Here is an 18628-nt window from a genome sequence, read left to right as displayed (position 1 = left end):
CAGTTTACCCAAAAGTGACATTTCAGTTATGGGGGGGAGGTGGGCTCACCAGTTACTGTTTTAAATCCCCAACAGTGAGATGACTCTGGCATATTTCCTGGATATGTTTCCACACCCTTGGCGTTTTGGGCGTTCCTATCTACTTTGGGGAGTTCCCATGTTACTTTGCTGCATCCTCCATAATAAAGATGAACAAGAAAGCCAAGAGGTAATATATAGGTGGAGGTCTCAGGTCTGAAAACTCTAGTGTACGGACTTCACCAATAGAGTCACTGAGAGATACAAGACACCTTATATAGTTACTCTGGAGTACATTTGATACAGTATTGGGAATACCTATTTAAGCTAAGCAAACGGCAACGATGATTTTCAAAGTGAAAGCCATAACAAGAAATCACATTTCTAGCAAGAAAAATGAATTCTGATTAGTCAGGCGCATAAAGCGCAAAATTATTTTTTGCCAGAATACAGTTGTAGTATTTGTGTCTAGCAGAAACTACAAGCAGCAATCCTGACAGAGCATTGCCTGCTTATGTTATAGAGATAGCTTGGCTGATTAGAAATCCGCATCTTAGTAGGTGAAATGTCTTTATATCTGCAATGAATCATGCCTCTGGTTGAAAAAGGGTTAATGTCTATCCAGCATTGCTTTGCTTGTCTAGTTCCCCAACCCATGGCACCCAGCCACCAGCTGGAGGCTAGACTCTGCTCATACAGCATTTACATACTGTCATATTTCTTGTCTTTTTTTCCATTTATAGCGAATGACTGACCCGTCTCACTTACATGTATTTCTTCGATAAATATGTAAATGAAAAAGTAACGACAAATACAACTGCAGCACGTGTCCCTTGGCATTTTCTTACTGTGCAGTGGGCAAAAAAAAAAAGATTCATTGCCAAAACAGATCGGCATAAACCAAGCGCTGCTATTGGGCGTCAGCCCAGTCCCGTGTTGCTACAGAGAGCGTAATTGGCTCCCTTGTTTTACCATGCGCAGATTCGATTGGGAAAAGCCCCTTTCTCGATCCACAATGGCTGATTGCACTGTGCCGTAGTGTCACTATCTCAAAGGTTTTATCCTGTTGCCAAAGCTTGTTTTCCTGTTTGCTGTATCATCTCAGCGTGTGATGAAAATGACAAGGTTGTGCTTCTTTTTAAAAAAAATCTGATTATGTATTTCATTTCTTCTTTTATTGCAGGTTGCTGAAACGTGCCTTTTTTTCCGAAGCTAACGCTGCTTGGATCTTTTTCTAGTGCTGCCTCTCTATGTTTTTTTCTTTTTTTTTTCTCTTTCTTTTTTTTCATTTGCCGTTGCTTGCAGGCCAAACCAAACGGCAACTGACCTTCATTATTACAATTTCAGCACTCAATCTTTGAACACGGAAATCATCAAATTTTCATTAGCAGTCACGGCTGTGCCCAACTGTAACATTATTTTATTCAACGTAACAATAAATAAAACGCCACCGATTTGTCTGTCTGAGGAACTGAAATTCTGCCAATTTCTGCCGAGTTTTACACAACCATAATTGAAACCATTAAGCTAAGAGCACAGAATTGTTGAAAAAGTCGGCTCAGTCTAACTCGATCTGATTTCAGAAGTGACAAATAAAGCCAACACATTCAAACTTTGACATTTTGCACTTTTCAAGAGCTGGTCTCTAATTAGATTTATTTTTATTTTCAATTTATCTGATAAAACGTCTATTTTATGGTTGGATGTTTATGTTTCATTCATGTCTCGACAACAGATACAAATTGACTAAAAAAATAAAAAATATAAAAAAAAAATAAAAAAAAAAAACCTTAAGTGCTGACATTTTTTTTAACCAAAGCGAAAAAAAATAGTTTTTATTCATTTAAACTTGAACTCCACCTTTCCCCATCCCCTTCTTTTAAGAAGGAAAAAAAAAGATTGTAGTCACCGATAGAAGGTGTTCTCCTTGGCCTCGGCGGTTCTGTCTTTAATATGGCTGTTAACGTCTCCTTGGTGCGTGACACAAAATGGCTGACGCTGGAAGTCTGTCGGGAGTTTCAGAGAGGCACTTGTTCAAGGTCTGATGCAGAGTGCAAGTTTGCTCACCCGTCACGAAGTTGCCATGTGGAAAATGGACGAGTTATCGCTTGCTTTGACTCTCTAAAGGTAAGAAAAACTAGTACTTCCTTTTTATGTTTGGAGTAGTTTTATAGAATGCCTTTAATGATATTTGCATACCTCTTCACAGTCATGATTCTTTCAACACAGAATCAGATAGGTGGGTGTGGTAGAAAGAGTTGCCATAGTGGAACTGGGCATGGCAAAGGCCATGTACGACGTTTGACTTCACTCTTCCTGACAAATGCAACAATGCAATAAGCAGTTGGCGTGGTGCCAACATTTAACCATTTGTGCAAAGCTTTATAAAGTGGAAATATTTCAGCTGCCAAGCCTGTTTGGAGCTGGCACAGCATTGACAGGCATGGGCTATATTCAGGTTGGCAGCCAGTGATGTGTTTTAAACTCACCCAAAGGCACAGCATGCCTGTACTGAGTGGCTCTAACTTTCATCATGGAACTTGCCCTCAGCAGCTGTCTGCCCACACATAAAGTTACCATAGCTGCTTGTACCCTCATTTACAGATTGGCCCCACGTGTTAAAACACAGGCCAAATTTTGTCTGGGTCTGCCAACTGCCTTGCTTATTTTACAGAGGTAGGTGGCACAGAATCGTGAGACAAGAGTGCAGTCCAGCTAGAAGTACATCTAGAAATCTGCTAAATATTACTGCCTTAACTCTAAGGGCTTGTTCACCTCAAGTGCGGAGCAGGTGCAGAGCAGTTACAGAACGCATCAAAATGTATTCCAATGGTATTTTGGGCTCTAGTTCACACCACATCGTTCAGTTCTGGAGCATGTGGAAAAACTGCAGCATGCCCTATTATTTCTGCTCTGGAATACACCAAAACGCATACAAAATGCATGCAAACGCCCTGGAACACACTAAAAGCCCATTTTAGGCTAAAAAAATTTGTTGGAAAGCATCAAAAACATGGCAAAACACACTGCACTGCGTGTGCAGAAACTCGTGCAGATTTGGTGTGAACAAACCCTTAAAGAAAAAAAAGCCAGCAGCTAAATATGCAGATACAGTACGAGAAATGCAAAATGTTGATGTACTAAAAAGTTTGTAATCCTGTTTGGGCAGTCTTGTGATCCTATCACGTGTTACGGCATAGCTAGGTCCTCAACGCCCCCTGCAGCAGCTACACAGCTTGGTCAAGAGCACATCCCCAATTGCCATTTTTTACATTTAGGACCTATGCACACCATGTGTAAGTGCTTTGAAACGGATTGCAGTGCTCTGTGTTAGGCAGCCCACTGAACATTAATCAACGCATTAAAAAAAAAGAGCTTTGTGCTTCACTGTGCTGTATTGTATGCAGCTCATATGTGTTTTTGGAGGTGCGTTGTGGGTATCCTTCACAATGAGTGGCACCATAGTGCACATAATGTGCATTGCAGCAGCGCAGTGATGTGATTGAGCCACTCAGCAGCACACTGCTGAGATCATCCCTCTGTTCCCTCAGCTGTTCACTGAGAGCACATGTGCACTGCAGTAGAATCTGATTGGCTCATACTTGTGCCCCTTACTTTGACCAAAATAAGTACTGTACAGGGGCTTTTAAGGGCTCAGTACCGGCTCTCAGACTAATGGCACTAAAAACTACCTTTTAATATTTATTGAATTAATTCATTTATTAGCATTCATGTGGGTGTTGTTTTTACCTCTGAATAACTGGATTGACATTCTGAGTGAAGAGTTAGTGTTTTCTGGTTGACATCGGCAGTTCAGTGAGTTCATATTTTGCTGTTGCCAGTCCATGGCAATGTTATAATGGATTATATCCATTGTCTTGACCTAGGGATCATAGTATATTTAACAGCCAAGTCTGCAGTGTCTGTCCTGGAAACCATGGATGTAAAAATTCAAGTTGGCAGAATTAGATCTGCCTATGTTTAGGTGGACTGAACCACCTTTTATATAGTCTCTTTTCTGCTGTAGGTGGAACAGTCTACAGTAAACATGGTTAAAATGTTTAGAAATAGTCTCAGTTTGGAGCATAGGTGTCAAGGAATTCTTCTGGTGGCGTGGGAGGAGATGGCTTCCTTTTGGTGAGGTAAAACAGGGCTGTGAATCAGTTATCACAGCCTGCAATACCACTGATCACCTCTAGAGGGAGATTAACACGGGCAGAAACAAATCTTGCATACAATCTGGTGCATTGTAAAGGTGGCCATACCCCTTACAACCTATAGTCTCTTTTCTGCTGTAGGTGGAACAGTCTACAGTAAACATGGTTAAAATGTTTAGAAATAGTCTCAGTTTGGAGCATAGGTGTCAAGGAATTCTTCTGGTGGCGTGGGAGGAGATGGCTTCCTTTTGGTGAGGTAAAACAGGGCTGTGAATCAGTTATCACAGCCTGCAATACCACTGATCACCTCTAGAGGGAGATTAACACGGGCAGAAACAAATCTTGCATACAATCTGGTGCATTGTAAAGGTGGCCATACCCCTTACAACCATTGTACAACTTTTTTTGTCCAGACATCTCACCCTCGTTAAATTTTCGTTCAACCTACCCATCATGCACAGAACAATGTAGTTCGCAATTAACGATCGTCAGTACCACTAACTGGCCGATATTCATCGATCGAAAGAACATGTTTTCGTTTGAGCATGTGCCGTTTTCATTGAGATTTTTGTTGTACAATAGCGCCACTAACCTGTCAATTTTCATCCAACTAGACGAAAGTTTTCTAGCCTGCTTGAAAGACAGAAATCTGCCAGTTGTACAGTAATTGAGGTTGTGCACTTCCCATCAACTGGCAGATTTTTGGACGAAAACACGATCGCAGACCAAAATCACCAATGCAGGAGGGGAGGATTAAATAATACTGCCACTGACCATTAATTTGGTGGGTGTTAAATAACGCTGCCACTAACCACCAATTGGTGATGGGGAAACGTAAAACTGCCACTGACAATCAAGGGGGAGGGTTAAATAATATTAGCACTGACATTGGCCACTAGTGCAATGGGTGGTTAACAGCACTGCCAAATGGGTGTGCTGAAGGGGTGTGGAAGTGTTATATTGTTATCCAGAAGACACTGCCTCAATCCATATTTCCATCTGACCATGTCCACCAACAAGCATAAAATTACAGTTCAACAACCAACATAATATGGAACATGATAAAAATTACGATTTGATAAGACACCACACATGATATGTATATTATATAATGTGTCTTATCCATGTTCTGCACCTTGGATGTTTGGTGTCTAACTGATTGTTGTTTTCCTTTAGCTTAGTATAACCATCTATTTTTATCAGTGACTTGTAAAGTTTGGAGAAATGAGGGTTACAGAAAGGTAATAACTGTGTGGGGATGAGTTGATGGAAAAAGTATAAGTTCAGGTATTAGGTAGAGGTGAAATACAGTAGACTTCCCTTAAGAGATGAGTTTTCAGGGATCGCCTAAAGGTGGACAGAATAGGAGATAACCAAACAGATTGGGGGTAGAGAGTTCCAAAGGATGGACAGTTTTTGGGTAAGTACTGGTGGTGAACATGGTAGGAGGTGATGAGCGAGCTAGAGAGCAGAAGGTCTTGGGAGGAGCAAAGGACAATATGAGTGATATTATGAGATTATTATTATTCTTATACAGGATTTATATAGCGCCAACAGTTTGCGCAGCGCTTTACAATATAGGGAAGAGATTATAATTACAATACAATTCAAGACAAGATGGTAAGGAGGGCCCTGCACGTGAGGGCTTACAATATAAGAGGGAGGGACAAGTGATACAAGAGCAGGTCGCTGTGTGGGGATGAATTGTTTGAGAAAGAGTTCAGTGGTTAGTTTAAGGCGGGATAGGCTTCCCTAAAGAGATGAATCTTTAGCGATTGCCGAAAGGCAGTCAGAGTGGGAGAAAGACGGGCAGGTTGGGGTAAGGAGTTCCAAAGAATGGGAGAGACTCTAGAGAAGTCCTGGAGGTGAGCATGGGAGGAGTTGGGATTATTGATGGTTTTGTATGTTTTTGCTAGCATTTTACATTTTACTCATAGGACATGCAGGAGCTAGTGGAGGGATTGGCAAAGATGGGTGGCAGCTGTGAGCAGTTGTTAAATTGGACGAGTCTAACAGCAGCATTCATGAGTGTCTAAAATAAAAAAAGGAATTAATTTACTGAATATTATAATTACAGTTATTAACCATATACAGTTATTAGAATACAATCGCTTTTCTCACTATAGTCTCATGCTAAATCTAAAGAGAACTAACTTTCATACACAATAACTGGTCTCATTCTTGAATAGCCCCAACTGTTAATAATGGTCCCAGCTGGCATACTGCAGGGGTTGTGTTTGGACTCTTTTGCAGCTTTTGCTAGGGGAACCTCTTGAACCAATTAATATTGTTTTTATGAAGCAAGATATGGATCTTGTTAACATTGGGATATGTGGGATTACTGTGAGGTGGGGGCCCTCCAATCCTCTTAACAAAAGGAAATGTATAGATAAACAAATGGTCAGACTGAATCACATTACGTTAGACACAGCCAAGGAGAGGTTATGATGTCTTTGATGTGGACTCTTGGCCTGGTTCACACCTGGGCGTTTTACAGCGCGTTTCTACGCTCTGTAAAACGCTCAACATGTGAAAACCAATGATTGCCTATGGGCATGGTTCCCACCTGGGCGTTTTACAGCGCGTAGGAACGCGCTGCAAAACGCCCTACGCCCAAAGAAGTACAGAAGCTTCTTTGGGGCGTATTTGCCACGCCTATCCATTGGGATACAGCCAGGTTGCCCTCGTAAACGCGTGTCTGTTGCGCGTTTTTTAAACCGCGAATCACGATAAAAACGCACAACACGAAACGCGCATATTCGATACGCCTAGGTGTGAACTCAGCCTTAAAAGGAACTCTGGGCACAAATGTTATTAACCCTTGCAGTAGGGATATCACTGTTAGCTTCCATTTGGTTAAAAAAAAAAGGTTATACTCACCTGATCCTCAGAACTGGCTGGGTCTTAAAGGAGAATTAAGGGGTGAGTGAAAAAAAACTCACCCCCCCATAATTCAAGCCGACCTGTGACAAATAAGCTGTCCCAGGTGCGGCTGTCTCAGCATATCACGAGCAGTAGTCCGCTATATACTGAGCCCGCAGGAGGACAGAGGCATAAGGGAGCGATTTGACAGCTGGCCAAGTTCAAGGATCTGGTTAGTATAACTTTTTTTTTTTAACCTAGACAAAAATCAGCAATTAACCTTTGCAGTGCGCCACTGCAAGGGTTAATAAAATGTGTGCCTGGAGTTCTGCTTTAAGAACATACCTCATTATGCCTACTTACCCCGAGTGAGTGAAATGTTTGAACATTTCCTTATTTTTAGAAAAAACATAATTTCCTTAGCATGATTATGTTGAACAGCAACTGGCATAAGAATGAGCTTTTAACTGTTCATATGCCAAAACTGTGTCTACGGCAGCATGTACATCACAACAAGCATCAACCCTCTACCACACTTGTTTTCAAGAAATCTTCATTTGCCTTTTTTATTTCTTCACATCATAAAAGATATAAAGATAAAGATAAAGAAAGTTTAACACATCACACACCCAACAACCCCCATGAAAATAATTGAAATAGTTCTAGCTGCTTTCTAGCTGTTTAGTAGCTTATTTTTATCAAGAAAATGTATTAAAAGTGATCCACGTGCATTTTGTTTTTCTGTAGACATGACCAAAGTTGATTAGATTATCGAATGATCAGAGTGTGCTTTAAAATAGGGATCACTGGAGTGACTTTCAGGAAGCTTATGTCACCTGAAATATGTAAAACTCATACAGCTCAAGGAACTTCTGCAGCAGGGCTGTAACTACTATGGTGCGAGTGAGGCACTCGCCTCAGGCACAGCTGAGAGGGGGCACAGACGGTGCCGGCCTGGCTGCGCCTCCTCGCCCCTGTTGCCATGGAGAGCACAGGGCACCATTGGCAACAGGGGCGCCAGGCGGCCAACACAACCGCGGCTCGGCAGGGAAGAGGAGCGGCACAGGCTCCAGCTTCTCCTCGGATCCCCGCTGCTCTCCCCCGCCTGTATGGGCAGAGTACTTTGTGTCCTCCAATCTCTTTTCCTATTTCAAAAGGGAAATGTCAGGGGTCTGTTTAGACCCCTGATATTTCCCCAAAGCCCCCCAAAAAGTAAAAAAGTAAATAAGAAAAAAATAAATTAAAAAATAATAAATAAAAAAAAAACACAAACCCCCCTCCCCCAGACACACGCAGATAACATACACATGTGCCATATTGTGGTGTACGCCATGCACATGCACTGCGGTGTGTTGTTGGAACGCATCACAGTGCTTGATTTTTTTTTAAAATAACAGTAAAAAAAAAACACAAATAATGCACACATATTACTAGACATGTGCAAAAATTAGTTTCGGACGAAATTAACAGAAACAAAAAATATTTTCATTAGTTTCGTCAAACGAAACAAATTTTTATGTTATTTTGGATTTGGCCACCAGCGCCATCCTGGAGGCAGGGCGCATGACGTCACATACCACACACGTCTGTTGGAGGGCACCATTTTCTGTTCTTGCCTCGGGCGCAAAAGGAGCTAGCTACGGCTCTGTTCTGAAGGGAGGCTGGGGATGCTGTTTTTTGGGGAAAAAGAGAAGTGGTCCTCTGGTCAAAAAATCAAGTTTGTTCCTGACTGTCAAGGTGCCCATACACCTGCCGATTATCGTAGGATAATCGCGGGTGATCCCGCTATCGTACGATAATCAGCAGGTGTATGGGCAGCGTGCGACTGTACTGTAAGGTCGGAAGACTTTCGTCTTCCAAGCACGCTGGAAAACCTGCCGAAAATCGTACGATTTTCGGCTGGTTGGTGGCGTGCTCGGAAGATGAATGCTGCACGGGCCGGTGTGCGCAAGCGCACACTGCCCGCTCAGCACTGCAATCGGAAGCCCTCCCCTCAGCGGATGGGCAGATCGTAAGAAATTTTAATCATCTTACTACCATCGCACAACGAAAGTCGCGCGATGGTTGTAAGGTGTATGGGCAGCTTAAAACTGCCCACGCGCATTCAGATTTATCAGGTGTATGTGGGCCACCATTAGCTTTTGCACCTGATAATTACCTTCTCTGATTTGATACTGATGTAACTGAAATGACTTTTGTCATCCACACAGTATGGGTGTTCTGCCTACGCACAGCCACCATTAGAGACCTGAAAATCCCATAAAAGTTTTTGGTTTTTTTTTTGCATTCCTTGTTTTTGGGATAAACACATAAAACAAAACAAAGAATCATGGATACAGAGCGAACAAATACTAGCTCAGGGCAAAAAATTTCCACTTGCCTGCTCACATTTGGCGAGTAAAAATAAAGTGAGGGCGAGTGGAAATTTGGGTCTCCAAGTACCGGTCCGCAGACCAATTCCGGCCCGCCAGCCAGTACTATGTGGCCCGCAGCCAGCTGACATGTCAGACACACGTTCGCAGACCGCGTACCTGACTTGCGGGAGCAGCTCCACGGTCTGCATCTGTTTCGGATGCAGACCGCAGAGCAGCTCCTGTCAGCTCTGGCTTCCTTCGTCCGAAGCTAGGAATCCCTAATCTGCCGTTTACAAGTGGCAACTATCATAAGATAATAATTATCATAAGATTATTTAAGAGGGTGTGTTTAGGGGTGGAGTTAAGTCCGGGGCAGGGTAAGGGTTAGGTTGGGCAACTGGTGGCTAGTAACTTTTAAGGCCTGGCTAGTAGCTCAGGACTTGACATTTTGAGCCCTGTACTAGCTGATGATTGCAGCTGAACAAGTGAATAAATATCCACATACTTTTATTTGCCTCATTATTTGAAGGTGAAGTTGGAAAATAGCTGAGTGCAAGCATAACAAGATCAAGTAGGTGCTGATTTGCAAAATTGGAATGCATGCAGAGTGGGGGAAAATATAAAGATGCAGAGAACATAACATTTGTAAAAAAGGAATAAATAATTTTCCTGGCAAATTATGGCTATTTGGAAAGTGTGAAGCACGAATAACACCTACATCTTGTAAGTGTGAGGCTGTAAACTTGGAATGTCCATTCACATGTGAAGTTTTGGGCCAGCAAGGTCCTTATGTAATCCCTCCCTGTCTTACACCAACACGTGTTGTTTTAATACTAGTTGAACTCCTATGTGATGTGAGCAAACATGTTGTCCTGCCAGAATTTAGATGGCAAAACTGTACAGACAAGAGCAGGGGCTCTGCCCTTGAGGCCGTAGATCTACACAAGACTGAAAGCATTCATATATTTACTTAGGGCTTAACCAACAATTTTTGCACATGAGTGAAGTAAGGCATGTGCTATATTTAACTTCAGAAATTACAATCTGCCCATTTTCCAGGACTGGTGCTGATTGAAAGGTACTTTCCACATTCTTTGACAATTATTAAATTGTACAATAGCCTTCTGTCTGCTGTTTTATGGGCCTGGTCAGAAGGAGCCTAATTAGGCCTGTTGCCCGGGCTCCTCAGCTCATGGAAGGCGGCTATTTTGTGCTCCCTCCAGAATTAGCTCACCTTTGTTGGAGTGGGCCATTCCACAATACCTCGACTTCTTTTAGTGATTGGTTATGTGTATAACATATACTCTTTAAAAATGTTAAAAAGCAGTGTGGCGTTTATAGACTTTAGCGAATAGGTGGGCTTCTGACCATTACACCACCCTTAGACTTAGGGAAACATATCTTCAAACAGTGTGAGTCAAATCCGTTGTGAATGATATATCAGTTCCAGTGGGCATTCTGCAGCTGCACTTTTTCCCAGGATCACTTACTCTATCACACAGTGCCTCTGTTGAATAGCTCTTCCCATTTCTAGACTCTGCTCCTGAAGACACCATTAAATATAACCCAGCAATGAGAAGCACATGGTGGTAGGGTATGCCTATCAAACTCCTGATAGGCTCCTTTTGTGGCTAGAAGAATGGCGCATGCCTAGGCATAGTCATATGTGAGGACATGCTCTGCTGCTTCTCATCAGGAATTATGCTAAAGGTACAATTCTTTTTCTTTTTACTGATTTTGACTTTGTTAAATTAAACAGCCACACTTTATATTTAAACGTATATATTGTATGTAAACACAATCAATTCAATCTCATAAGCTTTAATATGTTAATGTATGCCAAAGTCATTATTAATGTGAATAAATGTACAGCTTTTATTATGAAAATGTGTGGAAATCTTGCCATGAAGGTCCTTGTTAAGGCACTTCCTGTTATATGGTGTCAGCACTTTTTATTCCTGTCATCTATTTTGTCCTCTGACGTTGTCACCCTGTCACAAACTTTCCTAAAGGAGACCAAAAGCTGCCGTGCTGAAGCACATTGCACAGGCATGGTACCCTGTTGTTACCATCAGGAGACCCACCCCAAGAAATGATATGCAGCTATTACCAAAAATGTGCCTTTTGTCTGTAATTCCTCCTAAAAAATTGCATTGTTTATCCTAATATGTGAATGTGCCTAGGCATGACTGTGTCTACAGCCTCATACCTGTATATCTGCAGTGTAAGATCTAAGGCCGCAGGAGATTTGGATTGAGATTGGGTGATGCCACTACTGTGCTGCTCACTGTTCTCCTTGCTGGAGGCTCTGACATGTGGAAGCAAAGCCCTGCCTCTACCAAGATGGCGACCTCCACACAGACACAGTGTAGAACAAGGCATTGGAAGTCAGAAATAAGGACAGAACAGCTGCAGGGAGACCACTAGCCAATACTGGTAATAAGTGTTTTGCCCTCTGCCTGCCTTTTAGACCATGGCTTCCAGAGTTCAGTTCCTGCCTTAGAGAGATTTTAATTATTCCCAATTTTACCTAAAATGAAAAAAAAAAAGGTTTAAGCTTTAGATATACTTGAAGTATAGGGAGGCAATTGGCACCTTTTATATGTGTTTTGTTTTCTAACATAAAACTCACGCCTGTTTCTGGTTACGTGTTCTGTTGCAAGTCACATTCCCACCAATATGCTGGATAACGTGAAGGCAGTAAATAGGGAGAAAGTCATAGCAATTATAATGCTCTAGTTAAAACAGCCTCAGCACAAAGTGGTGTTTTGTAAATCTGGACCACATATAACAGAATTAAAACCAGATCAGAGATAAAAGGAATTGTGGATATAAATGTATATCCAGTGACACTGCTCTTCAATATGAAACATAACTCCTTTTATGCAGTGTTCATTTAGTGAACTAATCCTTTTCGTCATAGTTTTAGTAGCAACATTATTTCAGTGACTAAAACTAAATAAAAACGAAGGGGTCTATTCACGAAGCAGCCGAAGGATCTAGCCGTAGCTTCGGCTGATCCTTCAGCTAGCTTCGGTTTAGCAGAACCGAAGGGCTGCTGTACGGGCTATTCACTATAGCCTGTACAGCTCCCGAAGTCGGCCGGACGGCTCAGTCGAGCCGAAGGCATATGCTTCGGCTCGACTGAGCCGAGGTGAAAGCCAAAGCTGGCCGAGCGGCCGGCCAATCAGCCTGCTTCTGACAGCTGGGCGGAGTCAACCGTGATGTTACGGCTGGCTCCGGCCACTTGCAGGGAGATTAGCGTCCCTGGTTATCAGCTAACCAGGGACACTGATCTCCAGACAGCCTAACTCTCCCGGGCGCTCCGGGAGTCTCCCGCTCCCGGCTGCCCAGGAGGGAAACACTGCTTTTTCTTTTTTATTCTGACACGGAGCCATTGGCTGGCGTCAGAATAATAATAATAAAAAAATGTCACCATAGGAATGCCTTGCTAGATTCCTATTGGCTATTTCAATTTGCAATAGCCAATAGCAAACTAGCTATAGCACCCGACAAAAAGTTTTCTTGGCGCTAATGGCTGCCAGCTGAACAATCCACTTGCTCAACAGTTTTTCACACACACTTGAGGGGCTGCTCATCCAAGGCTCTGGGGCTTCCACCACGAACATAGAAAACAAAAGGGAACAGAGCGCCACCTCCGTGTGTAAAAATGTTTATTACAATAAATAAAAAAAATGAATGAATACAAAAATTATAATTTTATTTATTGTAAAAAACGATTTTACACACGGAGGTGACGCTCTGTTCCCTTTTGTTAGCTATAGCACCCACCCACTGCTGCAGTTCTCCATCAGGTCCCCACTTTTGATTGACAGCAGCAGAGGGAGGGTGCAATAGCTAGTTTGCTATTGGCAATTGCAAATTGAAATAGCCAATAGGAATCTAGCAATGAATTCCTTTGGCGAAAATGTTTTTGTTTTTTTCTTTTTTTGACGGCAGCAGAACCGCCGGCCAATAGAAAACAGTTGGACGGAGCTAGCTGTCACTGCTAGCTCCGCACAATCGTTTTCTATGTATTTTTTTAAACTATTTTTCTGTTCTGCTCGGTCCCACAGAGGGAGCGAGGAGAACAGCCAAGCCGAATGCTGCTCAGCGGCATTCGGCTATTCACTTACTGCTGTTCGGTATCTATAAGAATAGACCGAACAGCAGTGAGTAGCCTGCCGGAGGTTCGGCTTAGCCAATCCAGATGTTGGATCGGCTAAGTCGAACTCCTTCTGCACTTTGGGTCGTTTTTGGGACGTTTTGGTGCATTGCCAACACATTTATTTCAATGAGCTTCTTTATTGCAACACATATTAATGGATGCATTAGTGCAACACACCAAGAAGCCAAGGTCTGAAGGTGACCTGAATGGGTCCTAAGCCTTGTGACAAAGGATACAAAACTACCCACAAACCCCATGGAATGCCCTTGCTGTCTGCAAGGGATTTGATAATACTCAGAAAAAGCTATACAGTATCTAGTAGATATGATTTGGCACGACTGCAACATTACCTGGATAGCCTTCTCATTTCTCCTTATATGTAATTCTAGTGATACCCATCTGCAAACTAATTGTTTCAAATGTTTAATGAAAGAACCACTCCACCCAAATCTGATGTTAGATGGAGAGCTAAACCGCCTAAAGTTTTCTTATATCTCTGAGATTTCAGTCACAAGATCTCAGTGTTTGAGTTCCCAGATGTGCAGCACCTTTGATGCAGCCCTAAGGCTATGTTCACATATTGGCCCCATTGATTTCAATGTGGTTATATCCACCTGGCAATCGCCAAAAAAGGTACCTTTTTTTTTTTTGCGACATGCACTGGGCAATTTGACGGGCACTATCGCAACGGAAAATTACGGGATCTGCCTGGCGCGACTGGTGTGCTTTTAGAAAACAATGGCACTGCCAGCGCGATCTGCAATGGTGTGCGATTCCCTGACTGCACGACCATCCGTGCATGATTGCCGCGCGGTCACGGAACTCCCTAGTGTGAACCAGGCCTCAGAAGGTCACATTAACTCTGCTGGATTGTAGAATTGTTTTTTTGTTTTTGTTTTTATTATGGAGAATGCAGCATTAAGGGTGGGAACAACCCAAATTGGAAAACGCCCAAACCTCCAAGCTGGGCAGAACAGAGCCAGAAACTGAGTTTGCTGGAGTTCCCTAGGGATATGTCTTTTATGAGGGAGCAAATGTCCACCAGACATCTGTAATTGAAGTGTCAGTTTTGGTTGGACTGACCATTTAAGGTTACATTTTAAGCATTTTAGGTAGCATTTTGACTGTAGATTTGCTTCTTGTATGGTGCTTTCCCGTTACATGATAGATTGGCAAGTGTTTGGATCATAAGTGCTTCCTTTTAGTGATCAATAAAACTGGCTGTTGATTTAGTTGCCATTGTTTTTAGATGTTATCATTATTGCACAGTCACTTGTCAGGCCATTGTTCATTTTCAAGGCTGGCGGAAGCTAGGTTGTATACCTCCTGAGTACTTTAAGCCATAAAGCTCATCAAAATCAGAGTATTGACCTGCAGAGTATAACAGAAATAAATGTGCAAGTATCTTTATAGAATGTATTTAGGTAATAAATTAGAGTCCTCAATTCAGGCCTTCAGTGACTGCCAACAAGTAATGTTTTCCATCTTTTTAAAAATGATTACAAAATTGTTGCTCTTCTTCCAAGCTCTTCAGAATTCAGAACTGTACTTCTACCCACAAATCTGAAAAACATAAACCATTAATGACTATCAGGGAATGGAGTTGAAAATCAGTATTCTGAAGTACAGAGATGGATAACTTAGGACAAATAGCAATTGCTGATCATTTTAGAATGATAAGCCTAAAAATGGAAGGGATTAAACCCAGAAACTGACCAGTCTTAAAAAAGGATTGTACCCAGGTATCGGTTAAAGCAGAAATCCAGGCAAAAATGTTTTTAACCATTGCAGTAGGTCTGCCCCCGGCACTGCAAGGATTAAGCGCTCATTTTTGTCTAGGTGCAAAAAAAAAAGTTATCATGCGCTGTAGCGATGGAATGTCTCTGTGTTCTCACGTCCCATACACAGTGTATAGAATGCGATGATTCAAGGATTCTTGGTCTGTTGCAGCGGAGGGGGAAAGAGGTTGGAAGGACTGGTCTAAAAGCAAGTTGGCTCCGAGGATCGGGTAAGTATAACTTTTTTTTTTTAAGCATCTAGATAAGAAGGAGCACTTAACCCTTGCAGTGCTGGGGTAGACCCACTGCAAGGGTTAAGAACATTTTTTCCCTTTCTGATTTACCTTCTACAACTGTTGACACCATTGTCATTCGGTAACTGACGTTGATCAAGCTATTGTTCAAACCACAGAATCTTCACTGGACTGGTAAAGGACAACTGTACCTTTTGGGATAACTTGCCCTCAAGCCCTTCTGTTGCCGGAGCCATTTTTTCATTGTTTGCACACATGTTAAAATGCACCTTTTAAGCCTGAAGATTATTTTAAACCCCCAAAACATCATATATTTTCTGAAAGCAGAAACCCTGTAGAATAATATGTTGCCAGTTGCAATTGTGCTAGTGTTTATCAAATCTAGATCTTCAGTAAAAAATAATGATATTAAGCTATTGAGATGTGTGGTGCTTATGAAGTTAAAGAAACGTACAGTGTAATTCCATGATCCCTTTCCAATAGAAATGGTTGCTTCAAAGTGATATTAAAGGATAATTTAACCTTCCCAGTTTTTTTGCATACATCTACTGCTAGCAGTAGATATATGCAAAAACATTAAGAGGGTTTAAACTTACCTCTGTCTCTGCCGCGCGCTCCCGTCCGAAGATCTGAAGATTCTCTGGGGGCCGCAAAGGATCAGGGGGTGGGCGCATGCGCAGTACGGATCTTCGGCCGGGAGAGAAGGAGAGACAAGGTAAGTCAATGCAAGCAGCGTGCACCCGCAAAGATACCGTGGGACAGGAAGTGCCAAGAAGAGAGAGGAGTCCGCGTTGGAGCAGAGATCGGCACCAGCGCTGGAGGGACTCCTGAGAACTACAGGAAAGAAGAAGATGATCGGATCAAGAGGCATCATTTAAGGTAAGTCCTTACATTAGCATTGGGGGGAGGTAAGTTTAGCCTTTAATGTCACTTTAAAGTCAAAATGTTTTAAGCTATTTAAAATGTTGACTAAATCACTTGCAATGGATGTTTCTTCTTGATGTTTAAACGTTTTAGATTCTTGCAGAATCAGCTGACCCAATTAGCACTGACCCTGCTATCCTGTTTTTGGGTGGCTCCTTTCCCTTGCAGGGTCCTATGGAGCCACCCTTGTCTGTGCTAGTAAGCTGTGGGTGTCTCCACAAACACACAAGCACAGCAAGGCAAGACGCTCCCCGACCCCCTGTTCCCCCTTTTCCTCTCTTCTCCAAACTAGTAGATGGACGGTTACTGGAGACTGCTCCTTCTTCCCTTGTAATCTTGTACTCGACAGGAAGTTCAGAGAAGTGGAGCTGAGAGATGAAAAGAAAATTGTAGACCAGCAAGTGAAACGTAAAGGCTATAAGGCCATATGCATGCAGCTTGATGTTCCTATGACTAGAGTTGCAAATATCAAGATGTTTAAGGTCCATGAGAGTGTAGCCAACCTCCGTGTATGCGGAAACAAGAGAGAATTTGACCCCAGATTGAACAGGATAGTGTAAATGAACAAAGAGGTAAGGAAAACTGCCAAAAAGATACAAGCTGAACTCCAAGGTCAGGATACATCAGTTTCTGATCACACCATCCATCACTCTTTCAGCTACAGTGGGCTCAAAGGAAGGAGACCCTGGAGAATTCCACTGTTGAAAGAAAAACATAAATAAAGCCATACAGGAATTCACTAAAATGCATATTGACAAGCCATAATGCTTCTGGGAGGTGAAAAAATAAAGCTTTCAAGAGAACCGTACCAACTGTAAAATGTGGAAGAGGCTGGGTTATGTTTCCGGCTTGCTTTGCTGCATCTAGCATGGGATGCCTAGAATCTTTGCAAGGTACAATGGAATATCAAGGAATTCTGGAAACATACTTCCCAGGGTCAGAAAATACTCATGAGAAATGAAGTAGTCACTGGCACTCCAGAGTTCCTGCTGTCAATTCCTCTTTATTGACATACAAAGGTTATCTCACAATGCGTGGCAATGTTTCGGAAACCATGTTGGTCCCTTCATCAGGCAAACACAGTGATCATTACTTTGTCTGCCTGATGAAGGGACCAACATGGTTCCAAAACGTTGCCACGTATTGTGAGATTACCTTTTGTAATTCAACAAAGAGGAATTGACAGCAGGAACTCTGGAGTGCCAGTGACTTCTTAGTTTCTCATGGTTTGAGGAGTGCAGTGGGACAGCTTTATATAAAACTCTGTCTCATTCTCAAGCCATGGGTCCTCCAACAGGATAATGACCCAAAACACACAGCTAACGTCACCCAAGAACAGTTAAGAACAAAACATTTGGATATTCTGAAGTGCCCTTCTAAAAGCCCAGATCTGCGTCCTATCAAACATCTATGAAAAGAGCTAAAACATGCAGTCTGCAAAAGGCATCTATTAACTGGTCTTTGTTAACTAGACAGTGTTCTCTGCGCCCTTTCTTGGTTTTTTGAATATTAACTGGAGCAGTTTGCTTAAGAGAAATAAGCCAAACTACCTGTTAGCAGGTTCAGAAGTCTGAGAGCTACAGAAATCACTTGTTCGTAGTACAATTTGTGCAATAAAATAAGGATCTCATCATTTTTGTCCATGCTGATTTCATTTGTTTTATTATTTTAAACTATTTTGTTGAATCAAAAGCAAAGTCTGATAAAAATGTTTTATTAATAAACATGGAATAAACAAGTCACTGCCAAATACTTTGGTCAGTTTCAAGTAATTTCAGAGAAAATAGTTTTTTGTGGAAGGGTACCAACAGATTTGTCCAGGTTTGTACAGTAAGTTTTTTTGCACAATCACATTAGATTAGCATATTTTCCTGTGTACATGCATATACTTGCTGTATGTTTGAAAGACTTCATATTTTTTGAGTGAGTCACGCGGCAGCTGTGAGAAAATTCTCCCGGTGACTATTTTATGTGATACTTCTTTGAGTATAAAAATGGCTGGTTAGTTAAATATTATTCTGATTGGATACTGTAGGTTGGTTACTGTACTTTGCTCATCATTTTGCTCCTCACACTGCTGTATTAGATAAGGCAAGCACGTTTTATTTATATA

The 18628-nt window shown here is 42.0% G+C and overlaps 1 protein-coding gene across 3 annotated transcripts in view; it reads left to right on the top strand.

The window, feature by feature from the left end:
- LOC108794004 (muscleblind-like protein 3) overlaps positions 1-18628 on the top strand; it is a 138350-nt gene that overhangs the window by 65014 nt on the left and 54708 nt on the right. For all 3 annotated transcript variants that reach the window (XM_018564967.1, XM_018564965.1, XM_018564966.1), the window contains exon 2: positions 1202-2145. In XM_018564967.1, the coding sequence (XP_018420469.1) occupies positions 1972-2145 (174 nt within the window). In that variant the 5' untranslated portion in view covers positions 1202-1971. The remainder of the gene's footprint in view (positions 1-1201; positions 2146-18628) is intronic.

The sequence above is a fragment of the Nanorana parkeri genome, unplaced genomic scaffold, assembly GCF_000935625.1.
Source record: "Nanorana parkeri isolate BGI_ZX_2015 unplaced genomic scaffold, ASM93562v1 scaffold801, whole genome shotgun sequence".
NCBI lineage: Eukaryota > Metazoa > Chordata > Amphibia > Anura > Dicroglossidae > Nanorana > Nanorana parkeri.
This window is presented reverse-complemented; position numbering and strand designations above follow the sequence as displayed.